Below are 12,431 nucleotides of genomic sequence, written 5' to 3' on the forward strand. Positions count from 1 at the left end.
ATCTCATAGTTAATTTAGCTATTATGAAGTTGCAACGTACAATATGGGTCTTTTTATTCATACAATTTATTTCTAAAATCTTCCTAGCTCAAGCTATCTTTCCCTTCACGGGATATGAGGTTGGATCGCAACCTCGTACGAGACAATATCATCGACTTCCTCTAGGACTCAATGCAGTTGGACCCGAGTCCATAGCATTCGATTGCCAAGGTACGGGTCCATACGTGGGAGTCTCTGATGGTCGAATACTCAAGTGGGAAGGACGTAGTTGGACTGTTTTTGCTATAACCAATTCAAACAGGTATGCCTAGCTATCTTATTTGGAAAAAGCTATCTTATTTAATTTGGAAATTTTTTTTTCCCTTGGTTATTAACAATATATTTAACACCAAATTAATTTAAATGTCGGTTTTAATAGTTTTAGTCTACGGCTACAGGATAATAATCATGCTAATTTAGACTTAATTCTAAATTTGGTGCTAGCTGGCCTTTTTATACAAGAGATGTTTGACAGGATACTACTAACCTTTTTGCATGCAGCAACTAATTACTTTCGCTTAGTCTTTAAACTTTTTTCTTTTGTGTAATTATTTTGTTCCTGTGTAATTAATTATTCAATTCCACTTTTGCATTGAAAAATAGTCTAATAATGTTGTATGTTTCTTTTAGTTTGTATCTATTTTTTTTTTATACTTCGTATGTACTATGATTTATCTACAGGTCTAAATTGTGTGATGGGACCAACAATTCACCAAATGAGCAAACTTGTGGCAGACCATTAGGCCTAAAGTTCAATATGGTAACATGTGAATTGTATATTGTGGACTCTAGTTATGGCTTGGTGAAGGTAGATCGTAATGGTGGTGTAGCTATTTCACTTGCAACTAGTGCCGAGGAGATTCCATTCAAATTCTTAAATGACCTAGACATAGACTCTGAGAATGGAGTTGTTTATTTTACCGATACAAGTTCTACTTATCATCGATGGTATGCCATTTTACAAAACTCATCATAAAGTTAATATTCTCAAATCACCCATATTATTGTTCGACTTACATGTATTATTAATAAAATGTATGTAATGTCACAGGGAGTATCCGAAGGCAATAGCCACATTTGAACGGAGTGGAAGATTGATAAAATATGATATGAAGACAAAAGCCTTGACAGTTTTGTTGAGAGATCTATATTTTGCAAATGGGGTTGCATTAAGCAAGAACAAGGATTTTATTCTAATAGCTGAAACAAGTGCTTGCCGTGTTTTAAAGTATTGGCTCAAGGGTCCTAAAGCTGGAATTAATGAGATTTTTCTCCAACTTACTGGGTTACCCGATAATATCAATAGAAATATCAACGGACAATTTTGGATTGCAAAAAATCCAACTAAACCAATTAGAGTTGATGAGTCTGGAATGATATTAGAAAGTTTAGATACATTTGAGATAGTGGATTCGAGTGAGGTTACAGAAATCCATGGTAATCTATGGATCGCTTCTGTTAATCAACCTTATGTTATATACACTACATGATGAATTGTGTTTTTAGGTGCGTACATTGTTGTTTTGAAAATTATATTCATGTGTTAGTGTTGTCTTCTCTTGTAATTGCACGAAGTGATTTATGAATTCTAAATTTTGTTCTGTTTTCATGTTCAAATTGAATGGTTAATATCCGAGGTATGATTAAATTGAGGTTTTGTGCCTAAAAGCTCTAATTTGGGCTTTACAATAAGGCCAATTCAAAGCAAGCCATGGACCATCATCCTGGACAGTTACTCATCGTTTGTTGCAAAATGTACAACGACACTATAATCCCAAGCCCAAATTTATTCATCTTTCGGTCTTTCCTCTCCTCAATACAACTTGAATTTGGGCCAAATATATAGGCCGGTTCGGGTCGGAGTATCCTTCAGCCCGTTGAACACGTCTAAAATATAATTAAGTGATGATGCACAAACCTTACGTTGGGTTTGGTTGGTCAACTGAAGTAAGCAGTTCAACAATGAGATTCGGATAATGCAATTTCACCTTGATGCTAAATTAATCACATTACCTCATAATATAGTACTTGTAATATGTTACTTTATTGGTAATTTGGTATGCATACTAATGGAATATTATAAGTAGACTATAACAGTTACATTATACCTACTATTTGGCTCTTAGTCAAGATTATACATCATTCTTAATTAATCACATACTCAAATTTGCTATTTGCTAGGTATTAGTGAAGAAGATTCTCTTTTTAATTACTGAAGTAGTTGAACAAATTGCCTTTCCAACTATCCAACTAATGTACAAATAAAGAGGTAGATGGGTAATTAGAAGCTAAGAGTAGTTAGTAATCAGTATGAATATATGTCAGTATGTGAGGTTTGTCTAGAAACCTTTTTTTTGGAAATAAATTATGAAGCACAATAGATTGTAAAACGATAAAGGTAATCGTGTTCAACACTCGTTTTGAGTAGTTTTTACTAGTTTGACTACTTAGATTTGAGTGTTTTGTAATGTAATAGTGAGAATATTTTATAGTGGCAGAGCTAGCATTTATGAAAAGCTAAAATTATTAGGGGGAAAAAAAAAATCTTTACAACATCTAATCAACAACTATATTACTAAACATTACTCATACTTTAATTATCTCTTTTTACAAGTAACAATTTGTTGATAGTTAGTTAGCTAAAAATTAATCTCATAACTGACATCTACTACCACGGTTAACTGTTGCTTTCATATTTACGTTTTTGTCGAACATAGCCTCAATTATAATCTATTTTAACATACGATGAATTAGTTCGATTCTCTAGAGAAGAGAATCTAGAACTTAATCGTAACACCGCTAATTGTAACATAAGATGCTTAAGATTTTTGGTACTATTAGGGTCTGTTTTAATTTAATGAACTGAACTAACTAAAGTGAACTGAATTGATTGGAGTTGAACTAAACTAAATTAAACTGAGCTGAAGTATACTTCATAATTAGAGTGATAATTAATTTGAAAATTACCCATCACAAAAAAAAAAAAAGCAATAAAAATAGAAGTTGGAAGCAAAAAAAAAGGGAAAGAAAGACTGACTTGGCAATGGCGCGTAAAAAGGGAAAGCCTCCCAACCCCAACTAACTTTTCTGGCGGGTCTTCGCTGGTTAATCTTAGTACTAACTTACAAACCAAAACAACAAAAAGAAAAAGAAAAAGAAAAACAAAAACAAAAAGAAAAACAAAAAAAAGAGCAGACAAAGAAGACTTCGAGTCTCGTCTTCAATCTTCAACAAATCCTTCTTCTCTTTCAAAGATGGAGAATTGTTGAATAACTTTTTCTCAGGTCAACCCTTTTTTCGTTAAAGCTACGTGTTTTACTAATTATTTTTATTTTCTTATGTTACCAACTCATTTCATTTAATTATAACATTATTAATTAATCCCCTTTTTCTCTCTCCTCTTAAACCCCCTCACAACTTCTTCACCAGAATATTTCCATCAGGTTACTTATTTATTCTCATTTCATATTATTATTGTTTCATCCTCTGTTTTTCTGCCCAGATTTCATAAAAATTTCAGGGGTGATTGAAGATGAGAAAATATATATGGCGAAAACATTCGTATGTCAAAGTGGAGGAAGATCACCCAGGATGTATTTGGACCGTATTCCAAATGTTTAATTATCATCCATGGCATAACGTCAAAAAAATGCTTCCTTACAATAAGCATAAATCCCATGATAATAAATCAACCAAAAGTAAGCCCTTTTTTCTATTTATTTGTGTTGGGTATATTGAAATAAATAGCAATTTATATGTGATATTTATTTTATATAGGTAAAGGAATAAAGTCAGAAGGAGAGCATGAAGAATTGGAGGAGGATTTTATGTTAAAGTACTCTGTTTCTGTAAGTTTTTCTTATTTAAATGATTATGTTTTGATTCAAAAGAAAATTCTCATTTTGACATTATGTAGCTTTATGAATTAGTCCTATCTGCACGAGTACTCGTTAGAAATTCAAGTACTCCCTTGATTATCATATCGTCTCAACCTTTATTTATTATTGGTGGTTATATGACATGATTTTTGTAACAAGAATAATTGTTGGAGATTTTCAATCCTAACATCTTCTTTAACTTTATTGGCGTATTTTTGAATTAAGAAAAAATAATGATCGCAAAACCATTACTATTTTTGATGGATATATAATAGTCTTTTTTAAACATACTCCATATATAGAACTTTTATGGTTTGGATTGTTGTTACACTTTTCACAAGAGTATTTAACTTGTAAATTGAATTATGAGCAGGTTAATTCGGGCTCTTCAAGAAATGGTTCGGCTAGTAAGAGGTCTATTAAATCCAGAATTAGAGGATTAATGAAAGAAAAAAACAATTCAAGAGAATTAGATTTGCCTGATCAAGAGACTCTTAAGGATAAGTCATGTGATGATGATGATTATGCTCCAACTTTAATGTCTCTTCTTAAGGCAAATCCGAAGTTGATCAAAAGCATTAATTGTGTTGATGAATCGAGTAATATGAAGCCGGAAACAAAGGTTAATCACAAGGATTCGAAGATGGAAAATGATTATGTGGGTGTATTGGAGTTGTACAAAGTGGATCATGACTTGTTCCTAAGAATTATGCAGAATAGTCCTCCAAAAAACATGAAGTTGGTTAAGTGTGGGACATTTCCTTCCTTAAATTCTTCGAATTCTGAAAGAGAAAGAAGACCTGCCAAAGTTGAACATAAGTACAATGAAGTTTGGCCTGTGTCTGGCACTGCGCGTCAGCTGAAGAAGGCCAAGTCACACAACATTGCAAGATCATTGTCTGTTACTGAGCACTCCTTGGATAAATATGCTTATTTGTTTGATACTAGTAGTAATAAAGCGATTAAGAAGCATCTATCTAAGAGCGTAAGGTTAAGGAATGAGAAGGAATTCGGAACATTGAATGATCTTCAAGGGCAGAGATCTTTTAAAGAGGGACTCTATTTGTCTGAGATTGAGTCTCATATGCTCACTACGAATGAAGCATCTCGAGCTAGTCTTGAAAGATGGTACACCATGAATTATGGAGAGGCTAGAGGATTAAGGCTTGATTCCCCTAGAGAAAATTTGAGTTTAGCCAAATCACTATCAAAAGGAAAGGAAAATAGGTTCATTGAGGAACAGTTTGATGCTATGGCAATAGCTAGTCGCGAAATTCATCTAGAAATTTGTACTCAGAATGATGAGATTGAACATGTGGATTGGCCTATGTCATCAGAAGGTAATTTCTTAGAAATTCAAGTACTAAAATTTCTATTAGAAATATACAGTATGCAACTTAATACTGAATTTAACAAGTTAATACTAGGTTATAACATCAGTCACTTTTCTGTTCAGGATCACCATTAGAGTTAAACCGCCTGTCTACATTCTCTAGAAAAACGGAGGATGACACTCAAGACTTAAACTTCAACGATGATTTACAGTATGTGAAATATGTACTTGATATAGCAGGCTTGGCAACAGCAGAAAACAAACGCGAAGAATGGCATTCACAGACTCAGCCACTTGATCCTGCACTATTTGATGGAATTGAGGTTTGCTGTCCTTTTGAGCCCAAATCATTAGACAAAGATGAAATTTTCATGTCAAGCTCTCACCGCAAGCTCGTGTTTGATTTAATCAATGAGGCTTTGATTGATATTAATGAACGGTCCTATGTATGTTACCCCAAATCCTTATCATTCTGGTGCCATGTTTGTCCTACAACAAAAGGAAAAAGGCGCGGTGTGGGGGAAGTTTGGAAATTTGTTAGGGAGTACTTGAGTTGGATGCCGGAGTTAGACCCTTCACTTGATGTTGCAGTGGCTCATGACTTGTCAAAGGACAAAAATGGTTGGGTCAATCTTCAAACATATACTGAAGGTCTTGCTCTTGAATTGGAGGACTCGGTTTTCAATGAGTTGTTGGATGAAATTGTTAGTTATTGATTGTTATGCCTCTTGGTTGGCTCACCACTCACCTGCATTAATACTTCATGCAGGATGATGTATATTGTATAAAGTAATGTGCCTTATTCTTTTGTTTATCATTAATTAGTTACTCCGTATATACTTAAGCCTTAAGGTATAGGAAAAGTATAAATTGTTATTAGATTATGACATATCATAATTAATATAATAGTATTACTTGTATTATATTCTAACTTACTACATGATTGCAAATTTATTGAACTGTCTGATAAAGCACGTGCCCTTTCTTTAAAAATTATAAAAAGGTAAAAATAAGGCATAGTTAAGGCAAAACATTGCAAGTGCTATCAATCACTTGCCCTATCTCGCCACATTGTAACACAAACTTTTCAAATAAAGCCCAAGTCGTAAAACTCCCGAATAGTAGGCACCGCCAATCAACTATCGCACCAAGAGGCTTTGAATGTTTTCAATTAGGGACTTAACAAGGCTAGGTAGGTTACTTCCTTGCAATCGTGCTTCATTCACAACAATTAGTTAGATTGTTTTGAGTTAGACATTAAGCACATATCCAATCACTTACTTGAGATTAGAAGTAGGACAATTTTTTATTTGAAAATGGATGATACTGTTACATTTTTTTGACAAAGTTTGATTTTTCTCAGTGGGATAGAGTAAAATCTCTAAAATACGCTAATCATCTAATAAGGTCATAAGACTCATACCTCATAGTGGTTTGTGTTTAATTTCTATTTTATACACTCCACTGTACTATACATCCGAAGTCATTTGATCATTCAATCAACAAATAAGTAAAAATATTAATTGCTTATTTGTTAATTAAATGAGCAAATAATGCGGATATATCGTACATCCGGGTGTGTATAACAAATTCTACCTTGAGGAAGAAAAAGGAAAACAACAATAGTACTCAGTAGAATTTACGTACGACTGTACGACTGAAAAAAAAAAAAAAAAAAAAAAGAAGTACGGAGTAAAGAAAATCAGAAAATAATCAAGCCTCTTCAAAAAGAGAGAAAAAAAACGGTGAGGCAGAGCACCGTTTCAGCTTCCGAAGCCGAGCCGGAGTTTCTTGTCACTAATCACAAAGTCGCCCAGAAAAGTATGATTCTTAAATTTTTACATTATAATTTCAGTACCAAAGTTCTATGACAATCCCCCTTTTTCCCTCTTTTAAATATTTGAGTGTGCTTTTCAACAATACTTGGTTCTTTTAAATGTTCAATTTTTGTTTGTTTATGATATTTTGATGATATATAATTTGAATTTCGTTTGATTTAATTTCTTAGGGTGTACCCTAATGTCATATTAGTTATGCATACCACCTGTTTGATGAAATGTTTATGATATTTTGATGATATATAATTTGAATTTCATTTGATTCTAGCTTTATTACTGAATGACATTAGCTTTGAACTAGCATTAACCGAAGCTTATTTGTGTCGGAGGCAAAAATTGAAACGTAATGCAATTGAATTAGAGGATAACTGTAGTTTTTAACTTCTGTTGTGCACCCTTATTGAGATGACATTTGTGGGTGTAAGCTAGCTGAAGGGTTTTATTTAATCTTGTTAAAAGTTGCTCAATTTATCTTTTTTATGATAGAGGTTGGTCAATTGAAATGGATGTATGATTTGTGAGTTCGAACCTCTTAGAGGGAGGACTTACTATTGAATGTCTTCCATCAATCAATTGTTAATAGAGGCAAAAACAAACATTTCAAGGCGATTGATTTTAGTAGTCGTTGAATCACTTAAATTTCTCTGTACATATGTGGGATTTGGAAGTTGGAATAGAGTAGAGAAAAAGTGATGAATGATAATTTATTGAAGAACTTTGACACTAATGGAAAAGTGCAATGCTTTTCTGTGTATGCCATGTTATTTTAGGTAATTTGTTGTTCTTTGAGGTTTTACAATCAATCTGTATGTGTTGAAGAAAGGATGGATCTTTATGTCAAATTTAGTTTCTTGCTCTTATATGTTTTCTGTATCTAGTTTCAAGCAAACTACCAAAACATCGGTGCGGAAATGATTGATATGTAGCATTGTTCATGTGGTATTGTTAATGCAGGGAGAGTGAAAACCAATATGTTAGCTTCGAGAACATTGTTATGCAAAACAAGGTGCCTTCATCAGGAAGAATCTTTGAGAAAACTTTTTACATCACCGAGGCTTCTTTGGTCATTTGCTTCATATTCTAATGCTTCTGGAAAGAATTTTAAAGCTACTCCTTTGCAGGTTTGTAACTTATATTCATAGGTATTTCATTAAATGCTGACATTCAAAGAAAAGAGTGGTTGCTCTTGCTCATCTTATTGTTCTATTAGGCATAGAGTTGAATTGAGGTTGCTAATCTATTTCAGGAGAGGAGAATGATTGACCGATTTAGATTGCATGTTAAAGGAGGTGATGGTGGAAGTGGAAATGGCAGCTTGCGTCGTAGTCGAACTGATCGCTATGGCAGGCCTGATGGTGGGTTTGACTCTAGCATGAGTTCTGAACCCTTGGTGATATAAATTTTAGTTGAACATATTCTAATTAGAAGCATAGTTTGACTAATTACACAATCTATATACTCCCATATTTTTACAGGCGGAAATGGTGGAAGAGGCGGTGATGTGATTTTACAGTGCACCTCTGCAGTTTGGGACTTCCGTGGTCTGCAGCATCACATTGTATGTATCTGCTGTATTTTGTGTCATTGAACAGTTAAATGCTTAAAAAATTAGTTTAGTCTAATTGATTCACTTTTGATGATGTCATCGTGGCGGATGGCAGACTGGAGGATATGGTGGGCATGGAGCCTCAAAGAATAAGATCGGCAGCCGTGGAGAAGACAAGGTTATGATCTATAGACTTTTTAATTTCTTATTGGTCATATCTGTTTATTAGTATAGGTGTGTCTGTGTTGTGGTTAATTGATTGCTCAAATCTTTTTCCACAGGTTGTGCAAGTACCTGTTGGTACTGTTATCCATCTGGTGGAGGGTGAAATCCCTTCAGCTGTGGAGAAACCATCTTCTGTGACTCATCCTTGGGATCTTCTAGGTACTGTTACTTCTGATTTCCTTGAATCTGATCAGTTATCCACTTCTAGTTTGCGGGGTCCAGATATGGATCTGGTGGAGAGTGGCGCTCAAGTCTCATCTTCTTGTACTAATGATACTGCTAAGAGTTCAGTGTATATTAAGTCACCCTCTCTTGTATCACCTCTTCCTACTTGTTCTCCACCTTCTCATAGTCGTGGTAAATCGACATATATTGAGGATGTACATATTTCCCACTATGAGAATACAAGTGATTGTGAAAGTACATTGGCTGACGACAGTGATCTGGAAATTGATAGTGGTATGCTTGAAGAGGAGTTTCAAGAAGATGTGGAAGAAATACAATATAATGTTGCTGAATTGACTGAAGAGGGTCAGCAATTAATTGTTGCTCATGGGGGAGAAGGGGGTTTAGGCAGTGTGTCAGCTGGGAAGCGTCATCTAAAGAACTTAAAAAATAAGAATCTTGTTATTGATAAGAATGATAACGTAGAAAGTTCTGATGATGATAATCAACCTAACATAAGAATTGGTTTGCCTGGGTCACAGGCTACTATAATACTGGAGCTAAAGAGTATTGCTGATGTGGGGCTTGTGGGAATGCCTAATGCAGGAAAATCCACTATATTGGGTGCTATTTCTAGGGCCAAACCTGCTGTAGGACATTATGCTTTTACAACATTGAGACCTAATATAGGGAAGTTAAACTATGATGAACTATCAATATCAGTGGCTGACATCCCAGGACTCATTAAGGGTGCTCATGAGAATCGTGGTCTAGGACATGCTTTCTTGCGACACATAGAAAGGACAAAAATCCTGGCATATGTGGTTGACCTGGCTGCTGCACTTGATGGCCGCAAAGGAATTCCACCTTGGGAGCAGCTCAGAGATTTGGTCTTAGAGTTGGAGCTTTATCAAGAAGGCTTATCTGACCGTCCATCTATAGTGGTGGCAAATAAAACTGATGAGGCAGGGGCTGAATGTGTTTTGGAGGAGCTACAGAGAAGGGTGCGCGGAATTCCTATCTACCCAGTTTGTGCGGTTTTGGAGGAGGGGATACCGGATCTGAAAGCTGGGTTAAGAGTTCTTGTTAATGGTGGGGAACCTGCCAGTCTGACACTAGATAATATATTAGTTGATTAACTATTTCATAATTAAGTCACCAAGGGGAGAGTTGGGAGTTGGGTTGGGATAAGGAAGAGGAAGAAAATGATATCTTAGTTGATATTATTCCATATTTCTGTTGTTTAGAACTTTAGAACATAGACATCTTATCTTTTACTATTATTCTTGGGATTGAGTTGAGTATATTGGCTAGTCCTCTTTGAAGATTCATGTCAACACACCAAGTTTACCCCTTTCCCTGGGGGGAGGAGTGTAGTTTCCAAATGTCTGAGATGGTGGTTATTTCTGGCAGGCAGTGCTTAGATTTCTTATACAGTGCCATTCTGTTGGTATGGCTAGAGTTATGGATTTTGCCGCATCTTGAAGTCAATTGTCATTATATGATTCAGCTAATAAGACATGTTTACAAGAAGTCTTTCTTCTTAGCTTTGATGCTTGAATTACCAAATTTTCAATGTCAACTTGTAAAGAAGCAAGCTTCATGCTGTTTTAGTATGTTGAAATTGCAGCATAAGATCTTGTTGGGATAAGTCAATCTGGACTATGATTAGATTTGAAAAAATCATCATTAGCTATTCTTTCTTATAGTTTTTTCTATCTAAAACTGTATCATGACATAGGATGTTTCTGCACTTAAAATGTTAAGTGTCTGAAAGGTTCGCTCTGTCAGACATAGTCAATTGCTTCAGTTTTTATCTTAATTGCTTCCTGACAGAAATCATCTAGTATTCTGATCTTTGTGAAAATGAAAAGAAAAAAGGTGGGTAAGTTTGGCTGCTTTTGACAAAGCTTTGAACTTATGAATGTATGTGATGCGTAATGATAATACGCTGGTGAATATGATCTTTAGAGCTACACCCCCAGATTTTGCTCCAAATAAGTAGTCTATCTTTTCAAGATGAATGTGATCTCTTTTTAAAAATGAATATGATATGTATTGGACTCAAAATGAGTATGTTATATACTCTGTATTTGTAATATACATGCTGTATGTTAATCATTGATATTGATTTTGTTCATTTCAGATATTTTTTTTGCGTGTGTTTTTATCTCTGAGCTTGACTTCATTTTTGGGTTACCTGTGCTTCATGCTCATTTGGCACTCCATTTTCCCACCTCCCTCATTTAATTGAAGGAATCAGAATTAGAAATGTGGCTAAAATTCATTGACTTGTAAGTTGCTGCACTTGAGACGTATTCATCTTTCATTTGAGGTTTTATGTGTGTACAGTGTTTAATAGAGTGTAAGACTCAATGCAACGAGTGGTTGTCATTGATTTATTATACAAGACGAAACATGTATTATATGGTAATTTAAAGTCATATATGTAATTTTCAGCCGCCATGACCATATCATCCACCATTTTTATTTTTATTTTTATTTATTTTTAATATTATCAATATCTTTGCTTACATTTCTTAGAGCTGAGATGTATGTGGGGTAGAGTTGACATGGTGAAGGGCCAAGATATTAGATATCAGACGTGTATGATTGGGATTTTTGCTAAGTACCTTCAAGGTTCTATATAAAGGTGTCATTGCTCATCAATTCTGAATCATCCACAAATTCATTTCTCTTTACAACATATTCTTGCAATCATTCTTCCAAACGCTATCAATATTCACTGAGAAAGAAGATGGCCCGAAAAACCTGTGGCTGTGGCGATAACTGCAGCTGTGGTGATGACTGCAACTGCAACAGGTATATTTACTTCTTTCTAAGTTCAATATTCCTTTGTAATATGGAGTAAACTACGATATTTGTCTTACCGCTTTTCCCTATCTGTTAGTTTCCTTAATGCCCTTAGACTTTTCAGTTCATAAATTTGACTTAAACTTGTGCTCTTTTATAGTATTTGTTGTATATCAATCGTTTTTCTCTATGCCCATTAGTAGGGGCAATTGGTTGCAACTTGCAAGAATACATCATAACATGCTTCATTTTTTGAACTTATTTTTTTTCCAGGATGTATTCAAGGACTGAGTGCGGTTGTGGAGATGACTGCAGCTGCGACCCATGCACCTGTGATTAAAGACGAGCAATTGTCTCATCTGTATTATGAACTAATTATGTGTGGTTTGCTAAGCTGTCAAAGTTTACAAGAAAAGAAAAAATTGAGTGTATTGTGAGTTGAATAAATAGGCCATGGCTTCTTCTGGTCCGATGTAGATCTATAATTACTTAATTAGAGATGTTCAATGGATTGTGTAACTGTCTATGTAAAACTTCATATTAATTTGTGATTTGAAAAAAAAAAAAAAAATACAGTTTAATATTTTCTTGTC

At 34.5% G+C, this 12,431-nt stretch overlaps 3 protein-coding genes and 1 long non-coding RNA gene across 4 annotated transcripts; all 4 read left to right on the forward strand.

Moving 5' to 3' along the window:
• LOC145571590 (protein STRICTOSIDINE SYNTHASE-LIKE 10-like) lies at window positions 1–1,603 on the forward strand. The gene is made up of 3 exons (XM_081630625.1): window positions 1–301; window positions 721–987; window positions 1,091–1,603. Exons 1-3 carry the CDS (start codon window positions 24–26, stop codon window positions 1,527–1,529), a joined length of 984 nt encoding a protein of 327 aa, XP_081486751.1. The 5' UTR covers window positions 1–23; the 3' UTR covers window positions 1,530–1,603.
• A 1,582-nt stretch (window positions 1,604–3,185) lies between these two features.
• Window positions 3,186–6,204, forward strand: LOC145571591 (protein TRM32-like). The gene is made up of 5 exons (XM_081630626.1): window positions 3,186–3,323; window positions 3,542–3,737; window positions 3,817–3,887; window positions 4,291–5,257; window positions 5,374–6,204. Exons 2-5 carry the CDS (start codon window positions 3,572–3,574, stop codon window positions 5,964–5,966), a joined length of 1,797 nt encoding a protein of 598 aa, XP_081486752.1. The 5' UTR covers window positions 3,186–3,323; window positions 3,542–3,571; the 3' UTR covers window positions 5,967–6,204.
• Window positions 6,205–6,952: 748 nt separating this feature from the next.
• On the forward strand, window positions 6,953–10,833 carry LOC145570013 (putative GTP-binding protein OBGM, mitochondrial). Its single transcript, XM_081628995.1, has 6 exons — window positions 6,953–7,071; window positions 8,043–8,209; window positions 8,335–8,443; window positions 8,564–8,646; window positions 8,750–8,812; window positions 8,916–10,833. The coding sequence occupies exons 2-6, from the start codon at window positions 8,060–8,062 to the stop codon at window positions 10,161–10,163; spliced, it is 1,653 nt and encodes a 550-aa protein (XP_081485121.1). The 5' UTR covers window positions 6,953–7,071; window positions 8,043–8,059; the 3' UTR covers window positions 10,164–10,833.
• A 754-nt stretch (window positions 10,834–11,587) lies between these two features.
• On the forward strand, window positions 11,588–12,431 carry LOC145570014 (uncharacterized). The gene is made up of 2 exons (XR_014096369.1): window positions 11,588–11,847; window positions 12,112–12,431. It is a non-coding gene; the product is annotated as an uncharacterized LOC145570014 (long non-coding RNA).

Source organism: Chenopodium album, chromosome 12, assembly GCF_948465745.1.
Source record: "Chenopodium album chromosome 12, dcCheAlbu1.1, whole genome shotgun sequence".
Lineage (NCBI taxonomy): Eukaryota > Viridiplantae > Streptophyta > Magnoliopsida > Caryophyllales > Amaranthaceae > Chenopodium > Chenopodium album.